Source organism: Centrocercus urophasianus, unplaced genomic scaffold (genome assembly GCF_019232065.1).
Source record: "Centrocercus urophasianus isolate 14NV4802_14NV808 unplaced genomic scaffold, USGS_Curo_1.0 seq_73, whole genome shotgun sequence".
Taxonomy (NCBI): domain Eukaryota; kingdom Metazoa; phylum Chordata; class Aves; order Galliformes; family Phasianidae; genus Centrocercus; species Centrocercus urophasianus.
The window spans coordinates 344,976-370,518 of NW_024885344.1; the positions used below are offsets into that span (position 1 = coordinate 344,976).

A 25,543-nucleotide genomic window follows, 5' to 3' on the forward strand; every position below is an offset into this window, starting at 1 on the left:
ATGCTCTAAGAGCCGATTATCAATCTTGGCAATCACAAACACAGACACAGTCAAATACACACAGTATTCTGTCTGCAGTAAGAACCTGCTTACCAGCTCAATACCATGGATTAGCAAGCGAGTTCTTAGAATGCAAGAAAGATTATACACACTTCATTCACTCATTGTGCACTTCCAGTTAAGTACAATGCATACAATCTCTCTCATTCAAGTTCAGTTACTCAAAATTGAGGCAGTTCTATACCTAGGTACGACACGTTCCACTTCTGGCTCTAAAACCAACTGTTAAATGCAGCACCTTCTCACCCTCTGCCACTTCTACCGATGCTTGCCCTTACAAAACACAGATCACGTTTAGAGCTCACTCAAGTTGTATGCCAGTTTATATTTGTATTTTCTCATTTTGAGTCGACTTGGGGGATGGATGACATTTAATATCACACGCTGCAACAATGCAGATCTTTCCCAGGATATGTTACAAAACAAGAGGCTGCATGACCTGCTCAAGGTTACAGTATGACTCCATTGCTCACTCCGAATTAAAAACTGGTGTCCTCCTGACTCCGCCTGCATTTTCACTAATAAATACCACTAGTGAACACTTACACAGTTCCTTTCATCACAGGATGTCAGAGGTCTTTATAAATATTAATTAAGCATTGCAACAACACTAAGAAGTATGTAAAACTTAATTCTGCATGAGTAAACCCAAGCAGAGAATAAATAACCTACGTTCAAAGACACAGGACAAGTCAGCAGCATGGAGAATAAACAGTTCTTGCCGCTAAGGAATACTTCATTAGAAACAGGGACAAAGCTAATACTCCAAGTGTGATTTGAACTACACGCAGACCTGGATAGAAAAGGGGGGATTTCACAGAGCGTCTCAGTTGTTGGTGTTTTTCAAGAAACTGACAAATTGTGTAATTAATATTTCAGCATGTTGGCAGCTCCAAAAACCAAACAGAAACAGCTGACAAGTTGCTGAGCTTTCCCAGGTTACATCTACCACCCAATCTTCATCAAAAAGGTCTTACAAGATCCTGATCAACTTGCTGTCGCTTAAAAGCACAGCTGAGTTTGAGGTCCAGGTGTGCTGAAGCACATCCAACCTTCCAGCCTGTAGCCAGGGGAGCTTTATGTGAAAACTGGCAGTATCTGCTCTCCAGACTTCCACAAACACAGCCTTCAGCTGAGTAACTCTCTGAGTCTGGAAAAGCAGAGATACGCCTTTTTATCCCAATCCAGTCTTGTCAAGTTCCTGCTTTGGCTCTAATATCACTCAAATCGATTTTTTGCAATACTCCTTCCTACCCAGTTCTCAGTTGAGCTTTGTTAAGCTTGCAAAGCTGCTGATCCTTACCTTTCATCTAGAATTATTTATAATGGACATCCAGTGCAAAATGTGTCTCAGCACATTCTCATTCATTTAACAGACACTCCGCAGTCAGGGAACTCCCACGTGTACATTAATGAAGTAATGAGAACCATCTCCCCTTAAAGAAACAACAAACCACAAATAATGGTTGTATCAAGTATCATCATCCAGATTCTATTTTACAATCCAGTCAGGCCTTGGTGTGCTAGCACTACAGGTACAGAAAATACTCAAGCACTGAAAAACCTCTTTTATAAAGCTACTGTTCAGTATTTGTTGTTCATAGGTTATTTACAGATGATGAAAACCTAAAATCCGGTGGAACAGCCATACGAAGTTTTAAGCCAGGTGTTTCACAACAGAAAAGCTTAAATGTATTTGCCTCTTTAAGTGTATAATTAAAGCAAATTGTCTTGTCAGACAAACTTTTAGTATGCATTTTAAGATATACTTTTTAGAATATACAAACTAACAAACTTCTTTCCCTTTTGTGTGCACATGAAGATTTATAAGCCAACGAAGGTCACCTTGATAAATGAAATTAATCAGCTGCCCCCTTAAAGCAGATTTTAGAAGCAAACACACATAACCATTCATACCACAGAGTGAAACTCCTAAGATGTAAAGGTAGCACTGAAGGGAGCAATTCTGTTAACAGGCCACAACCTCCTGCTCTGCAGCTTGCACCTGTGGTAAAGGCAGGCAGGGATCAGCTCTCATTAAAGCCTCCATGAGGACGAGAGACAGCAGGCCCCGCTCAAGGAACTCAGTGAATCACAAGTGCACTAAGAGCTTTCCTTGATGCATTCCTACAGACATTCTGAAGTCCAAAACAGGACGTGAATTGTGTAACAACACCAAAGGTCATAAAATGCAAGTCAATAAATGAAAAATGGGGCTTTTACTATGAAACTCTATATGCTTTCAATCAATGAGGAAAAGTGAATTACAGTACGGTTTGCTCCCAATAAAGAGAGCCGTTTGACTTAGTAATTACTTTTCAAGCAGCAAGACTTCAGAGCGCCAAAAAACAACTGTGTTCAACTCTGAAAGAACTCTTTAGGAACCCTGAAATGCATTAAGCACACAAAGCCTGGTACGGAAGCATTTGCTTCTAAGATGCGTGCTTCTCAGCCTTCTTATTGCAACCAGCTGACCACGCTTTGCAATCATTCTTCAATGAATTATTATTCAAAATATCACAACTCCTTATTTTTCAACTTGATTCATACAAGTTCTAAAGACACCAGGTGAAATTGTTCACTGGCTCACAGAATGAAAACTGGTCCACTTTAAAGAAACTGTGCCTGAACCCAAACAAACACAAATACAGCACGGAACCAGCACAAGATAGGACTTGTTTTGAACAATAGGAAGCCAATCATCCTTCCTCATGAAGATAATTAAGCAGCCAAAAAACTCAAAGCCTCTTTAAACTTGTCTTTTCATATCATTACTTGACATAAGAAAGGTGTGATCATTTTGATCTGGCATTGCAAGTACATGATCGCCTACGATCAGCAGAAACACGCATACCCACATCAAAGCACACAGTGTCTCCAACCATGGGGAACACGGGGAAGCAGCACAAAACGGGAAGCAGAAGTTGCCATCATCTTTCCTAAATTTTCAAGACTGAAAATTGATGCGTTTTTGAAGAACAGCTGTAGAACGCTTGATGAAGTTCAAGTCTGCTGAATGTCAGCCATGTACCCCTCCTTCCTTGTAAATCCTTAGAGAAAAATTAATTCTGAAGGCCAATACTAAGCTTTTAAGCATTGGAGGCCTACGTGCCACGTCACTGAGTATCTATCAAGGAAAAATCCTACTTTTAGGAATCCCACAGAATGAACCTCATGGAAAAACACACATGATCTACTTCACAAAGTCCATGAGAAATCAATTTTCACGTATAACAAAGAAAGAAACTCACTTCTAAAAGCACAACGTATTGACACGTATTGCTGGTACAGAAATGCAAAAGTTTGCAGCATCTAAAACCTTTTAATTTCTATTTTTTCACTTGTTTGAATGGATTGACTGCATTAACTGCTACTGTAATATAGAAGAATAATTTTTAATTTAAAAAGGAAAAAAAAGTGCAAGTTTTCTTAACCTTTTTTTTTGTTTGTTTCGCCCAAGCTACGTTTGGAAGTATACAAAGAATGTTCTCCATAGGAAGCATGATTGGAGACATTAACAGAAGTTAAGCCACGAGCTTTGTAAGGTCACAGAAAACTGCAACTGTCCAATTACAAATGCATTTTATTATTATTATTTTTAAAGATCACTCCAAGGAGAAGTTCAAGAGCCAGCAGCACGGCTAACACCAGAAATCCTGCTGTCTGCTTGAACGCCTTTGCTTAAAAAGAAAAATCAACAGTTACTGCAACCCATGGAGCAAGACAGTCATGAATAGCAGGCACTGCCTCACAACAAAGCACACCTGCCTCAATCACACATCTGCCCAATTTAAACGGGAAAATACAAAGCTATCCTAAACATAGCTGTGTTACGTAGGATCCTACCACTGATCTGCACAGATAACCTGAAAAGCGACACCCATTCAGTGCTACCTTATAAAAAACGTGGAGCGTCTCTTCTTGCAGAAAACTGCATCCTGCAGGCCATACCCTCATACTGCTTTAACACAGCTACTGCAAGTTAGCTAACCACAACAGTTAGGAGGTAGAAACAAACTCCAGAAAATAATCCATTTGCAGGCAGAGCATCATCACCTCTCGTGTTCTGACAATCTGTTCTCCTTCTTCCATTTTTATGGACTTACCGTGCACACCGTTCCCTAGCTGCAGATTTTAAAAAGCCAATTTTGTTCCATGCCTTCTGGAAATAAAGCACAGATTAAACCACCTCGTCTAGACATGAAACTCGCTAATTGCTGAGTAAACAATCATTTCCTTATTTCTTAAGCAAAGACTGTAAAAAGTTGAAGTGAAAAGTGTTCACTGTATCCTCAGGCATTTGTCTAAACTAAGGACAGACTCCAACCGAGGAAAAGAACTTCTTTTAACCACGCTGTTATTTCTGCGAAGCTCACGTCTGCCCAGTTTTAGCAGTCCCTCACCTGAGAATCACTGCTATTGGTGCTGAGGGTCGAAGATGAGGTTTCAGAAACCCTGACTGAAGATTATCATTCCTTGCATCTCTTTCCAGAAGTGATAATTTGCAGCTTGAACGGTGCTGCTCAAGTCATTCACAGATACACTACCGGATCCATTACTACCACTTAACCTGTTGCTTTCTAATGCAATGGTTTAAAATAACCTCAACATTTTTAGAAATATGAAATGCCTGTAAGAGGACTGGATCTACCTTGCAACTGAAAAAATCTGTTGTTCATTCATACTCAAAAAGAGGAAAATGCATTAAAATTTAACCATACATCACCACCAAAAAAGAAGGTTCTCTTGTAAGCTAAATTGGCTCAGTATTACTTGTATGCCAAAGAGTTTACACTCATTCACAACATAGAAACTTGCTTAAGAAAGTTCTTTTGGCACAGAAAACATCTAAGATGAATGGAACCTGCAAACCATATATTCAACATGGCTATGGGTCATCTCCCAGGTATGCACCACTCCTTTTTCCTAAAGAAAAGGGAAACAAATCACAAAGGAAGAGGTAATTCAGAAAATAACCTAAAATGAGGAAGCCTCTGAACTGCCACCTAGAAGGCAGAAATTACAGAACAGCACTGGCCATGGTGTACAGACAGTACGTATGTACATAAAGGCACAACTGGAAACCTGAGGTGAAAAACACAGGGAAATGATGTTTACTATTTACATTTCTGGTCTTAACATTAAACTGATTTGCCTTGTTAAATTCTCAACTCAAGCAGCACATACTACTTTCAAATAATTTTTACCTCGTTGCATTAAGATAGGCATCTTATTTCTAATTAATAATAAACTTTTTTTTTTTTAACTTCTGAGCAGTCAAAAATATCCATTCTTTTTGAACATCTCATCTTTGAACAGAGAAGGCAGCCAGATCAAAACCATTTAAGGCATTCAGTGTAAAGATTCATTTAACAGTTTCACATTTCCAGCTCAAATTAATTCCTGTCTGCTGACAGCGAATGTGAAGACTTCTCCACTCTGTAATAGCTGCATCTTCCTATCTAGCACTGATAGAATTTGTGAAAAGTGTGGAACAGAGCAGTCCAATTTTATTTAGATGTGATGGCAAAACATTGTATGACACCTAACAGGAGTGTAAGACACTCCACAAAAACTGCTCTCCTGCTAAGTCAAACTATCTCTCTATCCTCTTTAAGGAAGGTGGCTCTGCATAGACAGGTCAACTCTTTGCTGCTATATAAAGTTGAAGGTTAAAATGCATAAGCTGGTGTGGGAGACTATTTCCTGCTGAAAGAAAAGCCCTTTAAACACTAGAACCTCAAATCTAATTTGTTGGCTTATTGATGCTTCTGTGCATACTGCCAGCACAAAGCTTCTAAGTCTCTATGAAGCCACTGTACTGAGAAAATGGACTGTGCAACTGAGCAAAGAGGTGAGCATGACCACACAGTCAAATGGCAGGGAATTCACTCGCATATGTGTTTGAAATTCCAAATTTCAGGAAGGGATCAGACCTCCTGCTTTAATCGAGATCACCTGCTGGAAAAAACACCCTGAATTAAAAAGGCCTTTGACAAGCTTGCTCTTGCTAACGTCTTACTTTAAAAAACAGCAAGAACTTTCATCTGCTAGTGATTAACCTACCCATCTAAATCAAAGTCCACACAGCTCAGAATGAATAATCTCAGTCAGCCAGGTCTCTGTCACCATCCCTAGAACCCAGCCCATTGCACATTTCTGGGGTGGTAACGAGATAGTACTGTACTCTGTATACTGATGAGCAGCCGAGTTTAGTTATTCAGGTTGATATTTCCAGAAGGCCTATTGGGAAGAACTACGTGGTTTAACTCTAACGTATCACCAGCTGTAAGAGGTGAGTAAAGCAAGAACTGCCAAAGCAACGTCCATCCCAAAAGCGGCCCAGGACTGCACAACAGACCTGACAGTCATCCAGTCTGAACATCTCCTCAAGCCACAGCCAGAAGGACTTGTGAACACCAAAAGAGCTGAAACTGAAAGGGAAACTACTGCAGAGAGCATTTCTTATCTGGCTCAGTTAGCAGGATGCGTACAAGAGGCCAGCGAGTTCGGAGGAAAAAAAAACAACCAAGAAACAAACCATAAACACTGCTTGCTTACTGCAACTTTTGTCACTACCAATGAAAAGTCTTAAATGCAGCCTCAAAGTGCACCAGCGTCCAGTAACAGTTCTTTCTAGATAGAGGGACAGTCACACTGCCATGCTGAGCAAAGAAGGCTCAAGTGCTCCATCCATCACAAGTGCCAAATACTCTGCTTGAAAGTTTACAGTACCTGAACCTTTTTATTGTTGTTGTTAAGATCTATTTAAGATTTTTCTTACATTCCACAGGCAAAAGCAAACCTGCAGGCAGGTGCAACACACACACAGGTGTCAGGGCAGCGCGATGAGTTGATTTCGGTTGTTTTTGTTTGCTTTGGCTTCATTCATTTCCCCAACCAAATGTCACTTGAATAATTCAGGACAACATCCTTACTATATATTTGCATAGGGCCATAGATTGCAAGAAATGCTAGATACGTAAACAGTGCAGCCGAGAAAATACAACCCAAGCTCTCTTTTGCTGCTACAGCTTGGAACTAACAAAACTGCATAGAAAAGTCCCTTTTACCACCAAAACAGATTTGCTAATCCTTGCAGTTTCAACAGTACAGAAAAAGAACTTGCAGTCATTCTATAGAATGAAGCTCTAAATCAAGGCCTCCCACCTGAAGGAAACACCTCAAATAACCAAAATTGTCATTCAATAAAAGCTATCAAAATTTCTACTCAAGGAATGAACAACCATCGGTGAATCCATAGAAAATCTACAGAGGTTTCCTCTTCTCTGTAGGATTCACACGATGAAAGCCTTTCATAATTCATTGAAGGATAACAGTACGTAAAACCTCATTAAAAACTTGGTGAGCGTTATATATAGAAAGTGAATTTCATAAATACTTCAGGAGGACTGTGTCTGAACTAGACTTTAACTTGTACTTTGAAACATCAAAGGAAATTGTCTGCTTTTCAGGGATTTATTTATGCACATTTTTAATGCTAGGATTTCTCAAGGTAGCATGCAGAGCAGCTTTTAAGCCCTGAATATCTCTACTGGCTGCAGAAGCCCTCAGTCTGACCTTGAGACCCTGCACTATGCTTCATTACGGTGTACGATCCAGCTGCATCAACCACACTCCTCAGCAGAATGGAAATCCACAATCATTAAATGCAAGCTTAAAACACTGAACCTTTAGCATTTGAGATTTTGAGAAAGGTGAAATATACTATTCCAGCTTTTAATCCATATTACCGTGTTATTTAAATCAGCTCTGTTCCCATAAAGCATTAGGAAAAAGAAAGCATCTTCCTGTACACAATTCAATACAGCTGTGCACGACTGGCTGGGGCCTCAGGCCACAAGCCAGGAACTTCTGAGTTCAAGTCTGGCTCTGCCACTGCCTTGCTGTGTGGCCTTCAGAGAGCCTCTACGTTTCTCTGCTGCTCCTCTTCCATCCATATGCTTACCTTACAGAATGGCATTCGCTTTGTTTTTGCAGACTTTTCCACAAACAAAATACAAACTGAGAGCAATTTTTCCACTGTGGCTGTAGGTAAGGTCTGCTAAGAAGTCTCCATGCGTCAGCTGACACTCAGTAGTTTTCAAATGCATTAACTGCTAACTTGCACTACATAAACATGTATGATATTCTCACAAATATCAAAAGAAATAAATAGTAATGTGGAAAACAAATGATCAGAAAGGAGTCGTTTAGATTTTTGTTAAAAAAAAAACAACACACAAAAAAAAAACACAGAACAAGATGAAATGAAATCTGCTCTAAAAGCAATTTTAACTGACAGTACTGAACAACCTACGACCGACCTTGTTCTTATTAACCTACTGAGCCAGTGATGAAATCTGTTTTTAACAGCTTATATTAAGCATACACAAGGCATGCAATGCTTCAGCTCCAGCAATTACAACAACTAATATTTTAAGAATCTTAGTTTAACAACAAAAAACGGCCTAGGAATGTGCAGTAGAAAAACCATTCAACCTTAACTGCAATATGTAGCACTAACTAAACTATCATTTCAAATATAAGCTTTCTCAAGAAAAAAGATCAAGAGGAATTACATAAAGTGAAAGCGTACAGTATCTTGCATGTCTGCTGCAGAAGTTTCACTTCTCATTATCTGATGAAGCAGAATGCCATGGAGACTGACAGCAGCGAGCCTCAGCTTTTCCTGAGCTCCAATGAACCAGTCACGCAAACACAGCCGGTCACCTTTAGAACAGTCTGCAGTGCTTTTAAATCCACACCCTGGGAGAAGAGCTGACCTCAGAACCTTATCGAGGCAGGCTGACTTTCCAGAGACTGGCCAGTTCAGCCAAACCATACAGGCACGCTTAGACTAAGAACAAAGCAACTCACTTTTATGGTATGTTAGTTAATGCAAGTCTTTGCCTTCAGCTTAAAGCCTAGGATTTAGTGCAGCCTCCACCTACTATCTCCTTCTGCATCTTGTTCTACTTAAAATCTGGTAAGAACACACCTCCCATTGTTTTTTCCTGTATCAGGATACAGAATTTATTTGGGGCAGTGACAAATTTCAGGCTGTCTCCCAACTAATAACACAACAGCAGCATAAATGAATTCAGAATACTGCTTTATTTTGAGACAAAAACAGACTTCATCAAAAACAACCGTTCCAGAATAGCTCCCATGCAAAAAGGAGGGGGTAAAATGCAAATTCAGACAGCATGTGTTCAAGGAGGACAAAAATGGTTCAAAGCTGTGAAACATTACCCGCTACAGAATTTACAATTCTCCCGTTCCAGGTCATTTACTAACATTTTACTGCTCTATCACAGTGCCTTTCAAAATATATTTGCCGATTAGAGCCTGCAAAATTGAAGAAACACCATCCTGAAGTAGCACGGATGCACAATTATTAGCAAGATTAAATCTTTACCCAAATAAGATTTTGTTTTCTGCTTCCTCCACCACACTACCATCCACCTGTTTCCATCAGATGGAGCAAACACGAATACAACAGCAAGCCTTTTACACTGGTTAACAAGCACTGTTGCCAGGGTAATCTAGATCTGCCCTGAATAGGATTACAAGACACAGGTAAAAACCAAACCAAACAGAAATAACCCTAATGCCTTGTCCACATTGTCCCTCTGCATCATTTGGTCTGGTTAAGATGTATCATGATACTACCTGAATATAACCTGAAAAAGAATGGAAAATGTGACTTTGTAACATAAGTATATTTAATTCACAATTAACATTAGTTGCTTCAGTCAACTTCTATAATAAGAATGCACCAGCTGGAGATACAGAAGTTCTTTTAAAGAAGCTTTTGGGGTTTTAATTCAGGTTAACCAACTATGCTCAAAAACAGTTTGAACTTGATCAGCATTCAGATTCCAACCAATCCTCATCAACTTGTCATCATACCCACAAAGAAAAAGAGAACCATGACATATATGTAACCTAAATAGAAGATCCTCTATCTACTGCCACTGTGTTTAACTAGCTTTATTTATTAAATATTTACTGTAAAATCTCTTTTTAATAAAGCAGTGGGCAACTAACAATACACAAGTATAGGCAAGAAAAGGTTTGTACCATCTCAAAATTCGTATGAGGATCAAAGAGCCTAACGACCCTCTCTGCTTCATGGGATGACCAATCCTTGAAGCACACATGAAAGAGTCAGCCAAGGATGACAGTTACATTCTGACTCCTTTTGCTCCTTGGCCCTGGTTCCCCTCCCCCCCCATGTCACATTTACCAACCTCAAACTCTCTTCAGCAAGAGGCAGAAAAGCCTGGAAACAATCCAGCAAGAACAACCAGATCAGAATTTCCACACAATAAAATACCAACATTCGTCTCTGTGTTGTGATTAGATGAACTATTATCCCTGTGAATTGTTCAGAGCAGAAAACTGAGCATAAGCCCACTGTTTATCTAGCTGGCAAAGCAATGCATGAAAATACATCAGTCTCACTTTCTTTGATTAAGTTCTCACTAGTAGTTCTTCCTCTTGCCAAAGCAAGCTGTTTTGTAGACAAATATGTCTAGGGTATAAATTCAGAATGTAACGTGTTCTACAGTGGGCCCCAAATCAGAATGATTATGTAACTGAAGTTACGTGCTTTTTTAAGTGCTAATAATGAAGCTCCAGCAAGAACGCTAACACAGCTATGCTTGAATGCTGCAATGTCTTTCACTACAAATAGTAAAATTCAAACCAGTAAAAGGGAGGAAACCCAGAAGAGAGACTTTAAGGGAGGTTTAAGTGATGTAGAACACCACGTCCTGAAGAACTGGATGGCTCAGGCATAGTTAAGTTCCCAAATACAGATTGAATGATGATGACGACACATTTGTGTGTATCTGCCACACATATAAAATGGGACAAGTGAACTGAAGCCTAATTATTGGTTAAGTGGCATTAAGAGAATACATATCTAACCGTTCCTGCTTTTATATAGGTCAGCTAGCCTAAAAAGTTCAGTATCTACAAAGGCTACTGTGTGAATATGCTTTAAGGACTCACTTCCAGCAGCCTCCTTGCAGCTGGTCACGCAGACACTTGTGCATACAGAGGCTGTGGGCAAACCACCACTGTGAAATCACAGATGGACAGTAGCTTATGATCATTCTGTGCTAACAAATGCTGTGTTTAAAGAAAGAAAAAAAAAGTGAGAATGCTAGAAGTGATTTTTCCATTGTTCTGTTAAAAAAAAAAAAACAACATAAAACAACCACCCTTCTCTGGTTCAGAAATGAAGACAATCTTCTCCTCAATCTCCATTTGGTTTTCAGATTCTGCTGTTTCATCCTCAAGGCATGAAAGTGCCAGTGGAAAAATAACAGAAAATACTTGAGTTTTTTTTGCATTTTCTAGACTACCTTCTTCTGCCATGCTGTGCTGCTCTTACCTGAACTACCTGAAGATGCATCAAACCTCAGCTACTGTTCATGCTGCTGTGAAGCCCTGCAAAGGTACCACCCTAACGAGAAGCATCCTTCTGCTGGCATGAAATAAAATACAGTTGTATCTTGATGTTTTGTTTTGGTTTTGTTGCTGCTCTAAGCTCCAAACCTAGATGTTACTACAGAAGTCCCATCTAACATAAATTTGAATGGATACACAAGCTTTATGCTTCAGTGGCATTTTTCCACCTGGAGACAGCTAAGCACTTCTACATCATTCTCTTTCCTGAACATAAACAAACATTCATTTCATTGAACTCAGACAAGTTGTAGCACTAAAACAATACTCAGCTATGGCCATTAACAGGGCTCCCCTCCGTATTTCCTCCACAGGTGTATCAGCACACATTTTTCCATATTGTGTTACGTCTTGCATTGCTCTGCCTCTAAATATCACCTGTTCTACTAATGCATCTTCTCTTGCATCCCTGAGATAACACCAGGGTTTATATCCTGTTTTATGTTTTCCTACACAACCAAACTGCCTAAATAAATGTGGTTCTGAAACTAAAACACTCTGAAGGAGAATCGAGGTTTGCCCATAACGTAACATCCCAATACCAGATCAGCCAGCTCTTCCATGACTTCTCTGAAATAACAAGTACATAACTACAGTAACACCAGAGCATTTCAGCCCTAAACTATAACCCAGCACACAATATATAAAAAAAAAAGGAAAACATCCGTTACATTGACAATACCCATAAAGCTTTAGGAACTCACTTCACAAGTGTGTGGATGGCACTATCTATAAAAAACCCACACTTTGCATACGCAGTGCTCCAAAAATATAATGCTTTGTCTCTACAAAAAACAAACCTTGCTGCCTTGGCTTAGAAACAGATTCACAAACGTGAAAGAATTTCAGCAGTGAGACGTGCTGGATGCACAGCTCCAGAGCTGGTGCTCACCACAGACAGAGGAAGGCACCATTTCTCACGTGCCCTTCAAAGCACTTATGGTACCACCACTACAACAACATGGAAATACCTTGGTCATACAGCATTTTTCATCTCTGTGACACCTCCACATTCGCCCTTTATGCTGAACTGGCCAAGTCTTACCTTGACACCTCACTTTAGACAGTCTGACACTGATGTGAACAGGCTGCCCAGAGAGGTTGTGGATGCCCCGTCCCTGGAAGGGACGCTCAAGGCCAGACCGGATGGGGCCCTGGGCAGCCTGGTCTAGTATGAAATGGGGAGGTTGGTGGCCCTGCATGTGGCAGGGGGCTGGAGATTCAGGATCCTTGAGGTCCCTTCCAATATGGGCCAATCTGTGATTTGAAATGGGTCTGTAATCTAAATTCCAGTGATGTGTTAGTAACGAGACTTGCTTTTTCCTGAAGTTAATACTGAAGTTGCCGTGCTTTGAGAATCAATGTCTTCATATTCACCTAAAGTTCAGATCTGTGTAACAAATTAATTCTGCAGCAACAATTACAGCCAAATATTTAAAGTTTAGCCACTTACAACCTAACCACCTTCCTCAGCAAACTTCCCCTAAGTGACCACCCAACTTACTGCTGCCCTGTTGTTACACATCACCCTCTATCAGACTTTCTGAAAGGTTACAGAACTGGAACTCAGATATCCACACCTGATCCCCTTGGTACAAAACTGAAACAGCTTTTCAGAGCTGAACTTCCCATGTCTTATTCCCCTGTCTCACATTTTGAGCTCTTTAAACAGGAGCCCAGGACTTCTACTGAAGCAGCCCTTCAGAAAGAGGCACGTTTCTTCTTAATCAGTTCCCGCAAACAAACACAACCACAGCAAAACAAAAAGACCCTCGTGCTTCTCAGTCACAACACACCTACTAGCCGAAGCAAAGACAACACCAAGGCAATGCCTTCCATCCACGTCAGCAAAAGCAAAGTAGTTCTATGATGACCAAAACTAAGGAGTTCTGCTTCAAGGTGTGAGCGACAACAAAATCTTCCAAGGGAATGGGAAAGGGACAAATATTCTTCCAACAGTATACGAACTCACACAGCAAATTTTTTCTTCACTTGTAAACATGGATGCTTTCTACTCTACAAAGCCATCTATTAATAAATCAAAGACAAAAGTCTCAAAAGGTTTTTAGCTGAGACCAGCAGCACAGACTGCATGACCTTCTGAAGTTTAAAAGAGAAACTTGCAAGAGAAAATAAAAGAGATTTTCTTTTCCCTCTTTCCCAGTGGAGGTAAAAAGGATTTAAAAAAAAAAAAAAAAAAAGAAAAAAAAAAAAAAAATGCTGAAAAAAGCAAGAACACATTTTTCACACACACTTGTTTTACCTGATTTTATTTTTTTTTTAAATTCCAGCTGCAGACTCCTGTATATTGTTGCTCAATGACAATAAGGCCTTTCTTGTCAATTATCTCCAAAACGTAGAGCACAAAACTCCAGGGTCTCTGCTGACTACGGAATTGCAACAATTTTTAGTCTACTGAAACAGCCTGTCTTGGAAAACAGAACGATTCCTGCAGACACCAATAACAATTGTCAGAGAAATGCAAACAGAACAATAAAATACACTTCCAAAGCTACTGCCATTGCTGTAACCTGAATGAAGCAGAAGGGCTCGTGCTCCCCGACACAACGCCACTGTAACGCTCCAATTCTGATCTAGGATTTGTAACTTGTGCCAGGTCCTTCGAAATGGACCAAACCCGTGTTTTGTTCCCTTCGTACCACAGGGGCATACTGAACGCACAGCACTGAGAATGGTCCAGACTCACTTTTTTAAAACCCCATCGTTCTATGGGCTGCAGAGTCCTTATACACCCCTCATGAACTTACGCTAACTCAAAGATACTCGGATGACAAACTATTTTAATTGGTAATTCTGAATAGGAAAGATCATCTCAGAAAACTACTCAAAAGACAGAGACTACATACTGGAATTGCTTCTACTATTTTCAGTGACTGCTTTACAATATTATATTAAGCATCCATGACAGCTTCTATAGTTATGAACAGCTGCAGGTATTAGAGAATATCCCATAACCCATTTCCATACCATTGAGATACATTAGCATTTACATGATCTGACCGCAGAGAGTAATGCAGGACGGCCAAAAAAAGGTGAGGACTTTCCCCAAGCAGAGATCCTGAGAAGGCCGCATCCCACAGCGCTGCTGGTCCAGGATAAAGCTCACCTGCCTCACAGTTCTACCATTCTAAGCTATGGCCAGTACCACTAGAACTACGTATCTGATGATTTGGTCAACTGAGTGACAAACCTGGGAATCCTATCTGTAACATTGTGTTTGCTAACTGTACACCTGAAGTTTGCCAAGCAACAGGTACAGTCAGCATGTTCTGGCTACATGAGGGCTCCACTAAGCCCAGGGCAGCTCTGAATAACAAAAGCAGGTTCAGCCACCAGGCTGCACCAGGCCAAAGACACAGGGTGTCTACAGCGTTCTCCCACTCAGCTACAAGCTACCAACGTGAGAGTAGATTCCATTAAGATCATTAATCCTAAACAAGAAGAAAGCACGTTATCTTATATAGGAACTAGGTAATATGTTACCTCTAAACTTTTTAAGGCCAAAATTTGAGTGTTCTTTTCAATAGGCTCACCTTAACTGAAAAGAAAACACCTTTTAATTTCCAAGAAAAAAAACTGATATACTGTAGGATTATTTAAAATATCTTCTAGCCAAGGAGGAGGGGGAAATCTGATCTATACTACGAGACTACAATGAAGACAAATGTGTTTCCACCATTTGGATTCAGCCGTGCGGATATAAGGCCACAAAGAAACGTTAAACAATCCATCTTGTGGATCTATAAAGTTGACCTGCCAATCACAATCGATGCACACAGAAAATCTGAGAGCAGATTCTTTTATTATCATCATCGTTTGCTGCTTCAACATCCAATGCAAAAAGCACTAGAGGACCTACCAGGAGGAGATGAAGAACGCACACCGCCACCGAGAGATTTTTTCATTTAACCTCGCAGAAGGAGCATTACATCACACTCCGACAATGCAGGGGGAGGTGCCTGTGCACAGCGAGCTTCAGCTATTTCCCTTTAATTTTCTGCTCGCTTCTGGAGGGAGATGCAAAAATAACTTGCCTTTAAATCGCTAGTACGAGAGCGGGCGGGGGGAAGGCGAGAAAACGCCGCTTTTCCCCTGTATTTACCAACAGAACATGGAACGCTTACACTACGAAGAGCGGCAGACATCAGCAGCGCCCTGCAGCCGCCAGCGCGCCCGCCCCGCTCCGAGCCCGCGGAGGGGGCCCTGGAGCCGCCGGGCAGCGCCGCTCCGCTCAGCACCGCGCTTCACCCGCCGCGGGGGAGGGGAGGGGAAGGGAGGGAATGGACGGCAGGGCAGCCCGGGGCCGCGCCGAGCCCCGATAGGACAGCACACGCCGCGGCGCTTCTCCCCGCGTCCCCTCCCGAGGAGGGCAGGCGTGCGGCGAGCGTTTCCCCATCCGTCCCCGCCGGAGCCGGCGGCAGGAAGAATGCAAACCCGACTCCGTGTATGCAAATTTTTGCAGCAGATTGAAGAGCTCGGGGTGCTGCGGGGAAGAAACGGCTGTTTCGGGAGCCTCCATTTAAATAGAACGAGATTTTCTGTACGATCCGGTAGCCGGGCGGCTCGGGGAAGGCGGAGGAGCCGCAGCCATCCGCCCAGGTGCTTTACGTGACGAATCGCCCCCAAAGCCGCACTCGCACAGAGCCATCTTTCCGAAGCGCTCCGCGGGCGCTGCCGGAGCCCCGCACCGCGCCGAGACACCCGCGGAGCAGCGCCGGGCACGGCCGGGTCTGGCTCTTTAAAACCGACGAATGGGTAATTAAAAAAAAATAATAAAATTTTTTTAAAAATCATCGTAGTAATAAAATATAAGGGCGCCACTAACCTCATAAAGTGCAGCAGTGCTTAAATCCAGCGAGTTGAGGCATACAAGGTAGAAATGGAAATGAAACAAAAAAAAAAATCCCGAAACGATTTCGCGTTTGTTTTTTTTTCAATTTCAAATGTTCAGAAGCCAGCAGAGACTCCGTCGGCCATTTTGGCGTGAGCTCCCTCCCTCGCTCGCTCTCCCGCTCCCTCCCTCGCTCTCCCTCTCTCTAAAGGAAGCAGCTTTTTGTGACCTTCAAATAGAGCCCGGTCACGTGATGCCGCCGACCTGTCAATCACGCGGCGGGGCCCGACCCCGCGCCGCCTTAAAGGGGCCGCGCACAGAGCGCGCCCGACAGCTAACGCGTGCCTGAGTCGGCCCCGCGCTGGAGCCTCGACCGGGGAGGCGGCTGACGGCGGCTCGGGAAGCGCTCCGCTGTTGCTGCCTTCTGAAAAACTGCATCAAGCGCTGCAGCCGCAGGCGCTACGTGTGTGTGGGCACGCTGTGGACGGGAGCACGCACTAAGCTACGGGTAATTTCGCTTCCCCCCAAAACCAAGTTGTGCTACTGGGACAGAAATTTTCTCAAGCTCACTGTGGTACGGCAGCTCCTTGTTCTCAAGGCATGGAAGTTCTCCGTTCAGGAGCTGATGGTGCCGGGAAGTCGCCAAGCAATCAGCGCTCAGCTGAGTTGCTACTATCAAGTTAAGTACATACGTTGTTCTGAAAGTAATGCCTCCTATTTACTTCCTTGAAAATTAGAACAAATACAAAGAGCACAACGACACTATTTTCCTAGAGAAAATTCTCAGCTATTCATTATTTCTCAACATACCACCTATTAGCTGCGCATTTTCACCAGCAACAAACGAGAGCCTGCATACCATACTCTTAAATCTGCACCAGCAAAGCTGACCCACTGCCTCACAGCTGCTATGACAGTCATTACTAGGAAACATTTCCCCACGCAGACCCACTTTCCTCAGCCTGAACAGACTGAAGGCAGAAGGCTCCAAATTAGGACTATGCTGTGGGTGTGGCAGGGCAGTCAGGTCAAGACTGAGGGTGTACAGGGCAAGAGAAGGGTTGTCAGAGAAAGGTGGTTGTCTTCTCTGGCCTGAGTCTACAAGTTCAAACCTTGAATACACTGAAGCCAATATTCAGCTCTGTACACAGTTCTCTGGTGGTAATCCACTGATTTGCACAAATGAGCCGATCGAGAGGCTCTTCATTTCATGGTGCAACAGCTTTTCATGGGTACCACACTGCTTGTCTTTCACACGGCTGCCACCACCGCTGAAACTCACCTCCCACTGCCTCACTGTGTGGTCTCCATCAACATTCAGCAAGTGTCAGTAAATAACACTGCGTGCCATTTTTTCCACATGGTGGAAGGCAGGGACACGCCTTTGCTTCATCTGCACTTCCATGTCAGACACCATTGTGTCAGACTGTCCCTCTGCTGCCCTCTGTCACACGGCAACAAAATGTAATGGAATTTTGGTGGAAAGGTTCAACCCCTGCTGTCGTACCACCAACTTCCATCTCTGATGTCATGGGCCAACAAAATAAAATAGCAGGCATTACTTTTGGAGCAGCCGTTCTCCTTCATTGCTCTAAAGTTTGTTGTTCGGTAGAGAGAGCTTTTAAAAATAGAAAACTTTGTGAGAGGAAGAAGCAAGCAAGCAGGAAACAAAAACTATTTTACAGAGCATTTTGTAGGATGGATAAAACTGCCCAATTTACCGTTCTGTCAAAAATGAATGGGGCTCTGGGCCTGTTTTACCTTGCCTTGTTTGTCTTCATGAAGAGCTGGGAGGTTCCACTGATGAGGTGAAAACCACCCATGTTTTGTTTCCATAGGAATCAACTTCTAAGTTCCTTTTTTAATATAAAAATTCAACCAAGCCAGCAACTTCTACGCACATCTCTCTGTATCTGTTCCCACTGGCTCACTGGTTAAGTCTTGTCTACTCACAGCACAGAAGAGAAGGTGCTTCTTTTTTGTTTGTTTCTTAAATGCAGTGTTCCTCAAACCGAAACTGTGGTAGGAGAAGCAGCAGCATGACAGTCAGAAAGTTGACTATGGCAAAAATAAAATAAAAAACAATTTAAAAAAGGATATACGAGACCTGCACATCCCTTCAGATGGCAACTGCACTTGAAAACCTAACCATTAAGCTTTCTGATGCTGACAGCTCTGTTAATAGCTAGTGTTAAAAAGTTATATTCTTGTTATATACTAACTTGCCTGATCACAAATACTTCATTTCGAAGCACCTTCTATCTGAGGATCATAAAGCATCTTAAAAACTTGAATGAAGCTTCACAGTGCTCCTCTGAGGACAGCACCCACTGTGAGCAGACATGCGTGCTGAATGCTTACAGCCAAGGATTCTCTGTGCTCTTACAGCCAAGATAGGAGGAGAGTGGTTGAGTGGTTTTTTAATTCACATCAAACTGCATTTTGGTTCTAGATATAGACAAACCTTCTAGGTGATCTTTGGGTACCAAACAGTAAATTGGCCTCAACTTGATGTGTACAGGGATGCTCCACTGCCCAGCAGATGAACTGGGACACCACCTGTACTCTCTAGTGGTCACCTCAAGGAGGGCAGGTCCTGGCTGATCTGCAGATCTTCACACTGTTTTAAAAGGAGTCAGCATCATTCTGCTCTTATGCAAACCTCCCTGTCTGCAGGGCTGCCATTTCGTTTTTGCTCGAAGTCCTACAGGTTGATGCGACCTTGCTTATTCTGAAGGCTGCACCCTTACCATCCTACATCACTCATCCCACCGGGCCATCCGCGTTGCCCACACTACCCATGGTGACAAACTTAAAACTTATTTATTCCCCTACTAAGTTCTTCATAGCTGATGTAATGGAAGTGAAAACGTCAAGTCAGCTGAGGACATAATATTTGAGGTTTCTACTGAGGAATTAACAAGTTTCTCATAGCACAAATGCCTTCTCACCAACTTTCCTCTTTTCTGTTAGTGCACAATTTGTTTCCTAGAGTACCATAGGCAAAGTCCAAAGTAAACTGAGGCCTGCATGCCCTCCATCCTACTGCAGCTCATCGGCTCGATTTCCCCAGACCAACCCCAGAAAGTAGGTGTTGTAACAGAGGCAGGAAGAATGGTCACCAAAGATCAACTGACCTGGATTACCCTGCTTACAAGCACCAACTGCAGCTTGTTCACCTCCTCAAGTTAACGGGATTTAGAAAGGTCACGTTGTCTTTCCTAAGTAGTTAAAAACATTGCAACTCTGAGGGTAGGGATACATATGCATGTAGTTGCAGTATGTCTAATAACAAAAAAAGCAAGCAGAAAACCACTTAATTTAAGAAACAGAATTACAACTCTTAACTATTCCTTTTGTTCTTTAATATATGCCACTTTATTTATTTCAAGAGAACAAGTGAAAACATTAGGTTAAAAATCAGGATTCCAAAGCATATTGCTTCGTAAGTTTTGTAGATGTCAGTGTCAAGTTCCCAGTTGCTCTGTCCTGGATATTGAATAGTTCGGATCACTTTTTAATTATTTTCTCCACACAGAGGTACCAAATACCTACCAGTTTTCAAAGCAAAGACAGTAGTTAAATCTGGCTGTATCAACCATCAACTTTTTTTCTTTTCTTTTTGAAGTCTTCAGAGCAATTGCATACAAGCCATTGTTCAAGAGATGGCCTCCCCTCTGTAGGAGTTCAGACTTTGAAGTGTCCGAGCATTCTTCAAGGACAAAATACTCATTCCTAAGGAAAACTATATATTCTTCTCCTCCCCCAACTTCAGGGAGCAGTGAGACATTTGATGCTGCAGAATTGTGAAAATAGAGTTGGCAGGTGTTTTACTTTTTTTTTTTTTTATAAACAATAGTAGCCAAAGTATAATGCAGCTTCTTTTTATGTAGAAAAATACCGTGACTAAGCGACCAGTGTAGGAAAAGCTTGCACAGTTTCTGAGAAGTTTACAACTGCTTGTTGCACCCCATACACAAAGGCACTTATCAACACACTTTAGGAACGCAGTGACCAACTTTAGTATGCGGAGTTTACATTGCAGCAGTGGTTTGGAATCACAGCAGAAGTCAGATCTCTTTTCTTGGCAGGGACAAAAGAAGAGTGAAAGACCCGAAAAGTTCACAGCACATTATGTCTAAGAGCTATTCATTACTTCAAGGCCAAGACAAAGTTTTGAATCTATACATTAATGAAGTGTTCACAGAAGGATAACTTACAAGGAAAACTTCATTCAGAGAATTTTGCAAACACCCACTTTTCCACCTAATTTTTCCTTAATCTGCCACAATACTTTCCCTTGCTGTTCAGCTATGAATAATCCATCGCTATGCCTCCACTTGTTCAATCTCCTCAAATGCCCTTTCCAAAGTGCAGAAGCATAAAGCCTTCTATCTTCCTTTTAACAAAGTTGTTCCGTGAACAATGGAAGTAAAAACTCATTTCCTACCAGTCTCTGTCACACATGGCTGAATCTCCACCACGCCAATCCCAGCTTCCTGCTCATCCACTTCTTTGATGCCAAGGCCCCAGCACTACACGAGTCTATGCAGACTCTTCCCATAATTGTTCCGCACCTCCTGCAGCACCCCCAACCCAGGCAAAAGATAGCATCTGCTGCACTTAACTCAAAACACGTATTATGATGACAGTCATGAGCTATCAACAGACAGCCAGAAAATACAATCTCTTGCTTTGTTCTGAAGCCCTCCTTTTAGCAGGAAATTAACTTCCATCTCTTTTCTAGGCAATCACTGATGTTTACCATACTGGTAATAGTAAATATATTGTCGTTTCTTTTTCCTCCTGCTCCCTTGAGCAAAACTAGACAAGAGACTCCAAACTTACTTGGAAAGCTATATACACAGAAAGCAAACTGCAAATCAAAACAAGCTCTCAAAATCTTCAGTCAAGTCTCTTCCAAATGCCAACTGGGTTTTTTTGGAGGTTGCAGGAATCACTTACACAAGTATCCTTGCTAATACTCTCCACTACCACAAAGTGCAAGGACACCTGCACAGATGAGCATTCTGAGACTTTAGCAATTCATTAACCTGCTCCTGTATTGTCATCTTGGCAGCTCCTCAATTTTGGAGATTGTAAGCCTCAGCTAATGGGTTTCCACCCTCAGTTTCTGAAATCATATAGACTGTCAAGATATCTGTGAAATATTAAAAGTTTATCAGTTTTATCCAATTGTATCTACGCTAGTGAAAAGATGATCCTTTTTTTTCCCTCAGTATGAACAGATGTTCAGGGAAATACTATAGACTATCACTATGCCCATTTACACAGCAAGCTGTTGCTTTCTAATTGTTGTTTACAACATGGGAATTACCATGCCTTTAGAGGATTGATTCAACTGACCTTCCATCAACAATAGCTGTTAGTGTGCACCTCAAAAGCAGCAATAAACTCACTGGTTAAACGCTTCCCTCCCCTCTGTTTAAGGCCAGAAGCCTTAAATGTTACAGCAGCAAGCATTAAAGTCAGAATATTTAAAGAAAAATCTAACTTTCACATCTATAAACACATCACCACAACAAGACCTCCTCTTTGTATGGATCCTTTACACATACCTCTACTGAAACTCAATACATCCTATTCACTTCAGTCTAGTCTATCAGTGCAGAGCAGATTTCTCACAAATGTTTAAGGGACGTCTCACAAAAGATTCCTGGAATGAAAGCATTAGTCTTACTCCAGATCTGCTCCTTTTTTTCCTTCTATACCTATAAGGAAGGTGTGCTACACTTTGAGTTTTGTAGACACTTTTTTTTACTTATGGTGAGACAGATCAGTACTTCTCCACGAATTGTTCCAACTTGTTTTGAGTTTTTGTGTGGGGAGTTCAGTCACTGGCCCGGAAACCTCTGAGCAAAGGAATTTCTGGCATCTTGGTTCGAACTGGCACCAACCCATTTTCCTTTGTTCGCATTAAAGGAACCACAATACGATAAGAGAAGAGTATATTTTTAAAAATATTCATAATAATTCAAAACAAATGCGTACTCGGGGGATTACTATAGGAAAAGCTTTCCTCAATCTGATTCATTTTTCTAGTGAAAAGAATCATTTATTTCTGTAAAAATCTGTAAACTGATCTTTCCAAGCAAGCTGAATACCTTTCCTGCCTTCACGTACAGCCCTCTGGTTTGAGATGTCAGAAGTAACAGCTGGCTACCTCTGAAGAAAATCCTACAAGCTTTACTGCTGTCAAATACTCAGACGCATGCACCAACCCAATGCAAACCAGCATGAGCCCTAAACATGACCAAGTTGATTAAGTGCAAAGAGTTCAGCAAATCTATCAAGGTAGGAGCAAGAAAAATCATACCAGCTCAGCAGATCACAGCATGACAGCGGTGTGATGCAGTTGAAGAGTTCCAAAACACCTCTGTAAACAAGCTTTCAGTTCACACCATCTTGACCACAGGGAACAGAACTTTCATTTGTACAGTGAGTCCCTATCTTCTACATCTGCGTTACTCCTATGAGGAGCACTGCATTTTACAATAGTGGATGGTCACTTCCTGAATGGTCTACATAGGTTCAGCAACTTGCAACCAAGTTCATGCAAAGATTGTTTATATTTTTTTTATCCTGCTTATCATCTATAAAGTACAGTGGACAGTCACTAAAATCTCTATTTGCTGACCACAGGAAACAACAGGAGAATACAAAAGTCTAATGTAACACAGATCCATTAGCCTTTTTTTTTTTTTTTTTTTTTTTCTCTCTCCATATGCTTGAAATGAATATTCAGTCATTCATCTGGGTGTAGATACAAAAATACAGAAGATCCAATCATCCAGTGTGAAAGTACATTTCAGGACTGTAATTGACAAACATTTACAATGCCAATGGCTTGCTCTAAGAGGCCAGGATGTGAACTCTTCATTGAAAATGAGTGGCAGCAGCTTGGTGTAGCTACCTCATCTTTTTTCCCAACTACACAATTACACTAGTCATGAACAGCTATCATGCCAATGATACACAGAACATAGAGACAGACCTCAGAATTATTCTCGATGCTTAAAGAACAGCAAGGAAAATTACTGAAGTCTGTTGCTATTATTTGAGTATTCAGCATTTGTAGCAGGTTACACTACATTTTAAAGAATGAATACAAAATTATTCCAACTTTTATTTTATGAACATAAAATTCTTTTCCTCCTGAAAAGAATAATTATTTCTTTTTAAACCAAGACCATTTCCAGTAAGTTGTCATTAATAAAGTCAAATGCAATCATGTGAGGTGATGTTCACGTTTTACATCTTTACCACCGATTTGAAAGCGTCAAGCCAAGCAACTTGCCTGATCACCAATTTTTTAGCTAAAACCAGTGCTTGTTTACATACTAAGCCACTTTTTCCTCAGCAATAAATGCCTCCACAAGCAGAAAGACTTTTGCCTTATTACTTTCATGTAGTTCAGTTCAACAACAAACTATAAACAATGAAATAAAATAAGTCAATGCATCAACAGGGAACTGAAAGGCAGAATTCCTTCCACCCCCCCCCCCGCTTCTATTTTACAAGCAATTTAGAAGACAGTATCTTCTTTTTCAGAAAGTGGTAAATTACTCTAACCAGAAATAATACATTCAATTTACTAATGGAAAATACCCGTTTTGTTTAATGAACTTCTATGCATGCATTCCAGGGATTTCCTGGTCTAAACACTTACAGGATATGTTTTATTTTTATCATTCTTTATGACAGTTACATTAAGAGGAACAGTGGTAGGGAGAATGAGCAAGAAATCAAATTGTCCTCAAGTTTCTTTAAACCATTTTTCTTGCCCATCTCAAGCAAGCTACTTCATAGTAAATGGTCTTCCATATAAAGGTAGGAGAGAAATCACAAATGGAGCGTTTAGCAATTATTTTTGGATGTTTTTCCATGTGACATTTAACACAGACATCATACGCTTCAAGTTTGTACACCACAAGCAGTTGTCTGAGAAGAGCGGTTTAAGAATAAGAAAAAAAAGCCAAACCTACTGAGACATGTTTTAGCTGGAGATTGAAACAAAGAAGGATCACAGATCAACCTGGAAGCAACTTATCTCACTCTTGTGCAAGATGCCACTCATCAGTTCCTATCTCAGAGCAATGTACAGCTGAAAAGAGAGCAATTTCCAGCCATCCATATAAATGATGCATCAGAAGGCAGTTACCTCGGGCAGCTTTCTGAGAAGTGTCTGCTTAGGAGAGGGAGGGGCAACAGCCACTGCAACCAAACCAGAAAGACTGCCTGAACAATGAACTTCGTGTTAATGGGGCGTCCCGTAGGTAGTCCTTAGAAAGGACGAGAGAACAGGGGGTGGAGGTGATGTCTGAATAAAGAGGCTCTGGGATTTTAGGAATTTGGTCAGTACAGAAATGCTCTCTGCTTCAAAGTACAATCGGCTGTTTAAGATGGTGGTAAATCAGAATACAATTCCCCTTCTTTTTGCTAGAAATAACAACTAGAACTGAAGCTTAGAGAAATCAATAGTGTTGTTGGTGTCAATGTGATATGGACTGGGAAATCTGTGATACCATACTTATAAATCAGAAAATTGGAACAGAAATGCACTTTTTTCTTCTTTTGGAAAGACTACACATGCAGTCTTGTCTGACCAAGAGAGTTTTTGTAAGTTCAGAAGCAGGTTTTGTGTGCTTCCTACGCAGGGCAAATACAGATCTTGGAAAAAACAACAAACCAGGCTGTTCTTACCAGAAGACATCTGGAAGAAAGCGCTATGAAATCCCAGGAAAAGCAGCATCATACAGTTCAAACGTAGAATGCATACTGTCCACAAATCTTTTCCTCTCTCAGTGCTAGCAGCAGTGCAGGATAAACACATGTGAATACTAAGTGGAAACTTTACCTTTGGATTTAACGTTTTTCTGTCCAGATCTCAATTGTTTCTTTTTCCTCAGTCATGTAGCTTCCAATTTTCCACATACTCAGAAAATGCTTGCAGAATGACATTATGCTAATGGTGGAGGTTATAGATGAGGTACATGGAAAGCTGGTATCTCTTCATGACAAAATAAAACATGCTATGCTAAATGTTTTGCTACCTCCTAGTAGGAGATTTGAAAGAAAAATGAGTGAGTAGGTGAAACAAGGCATCTTAAAAACATTAAATGATATTTG

General features: G+C 41.3%; 1 protein-coding gene across 7 annotated transcripts in view; it reads right to left on the reverse strand.

Annotated features, from left to right (window-relative positions):
* The window catches only part of TNRC6B (trinucleotide repeat containing adaptor 6B), a 127,090-nt gene that overhangs the window by 56,291 nt on the left and 45,256 nt on the right, over positions 1 to 25,543 (reverse strand). The window contains exon 1 of one of the 7 annotated variants that reach the window (XM_042837601.1): positions 16,388 to 16,583. The exons of the other annotated variants lie outside the window; for them this stretch is intronic. Coding sequence (XP_042693535.1) covers positions 16,388 to 16,392 — 5 coding nt within the window. The 5' untranslated portion in view covers positions 16,393 to 16,583. Of the gene's footprint in view, positions 1 to 16,387; positions 16,584 to 25,543 lie in introns of those variants that run through there. 7 annotated transcript variants of the gene reach the window in all.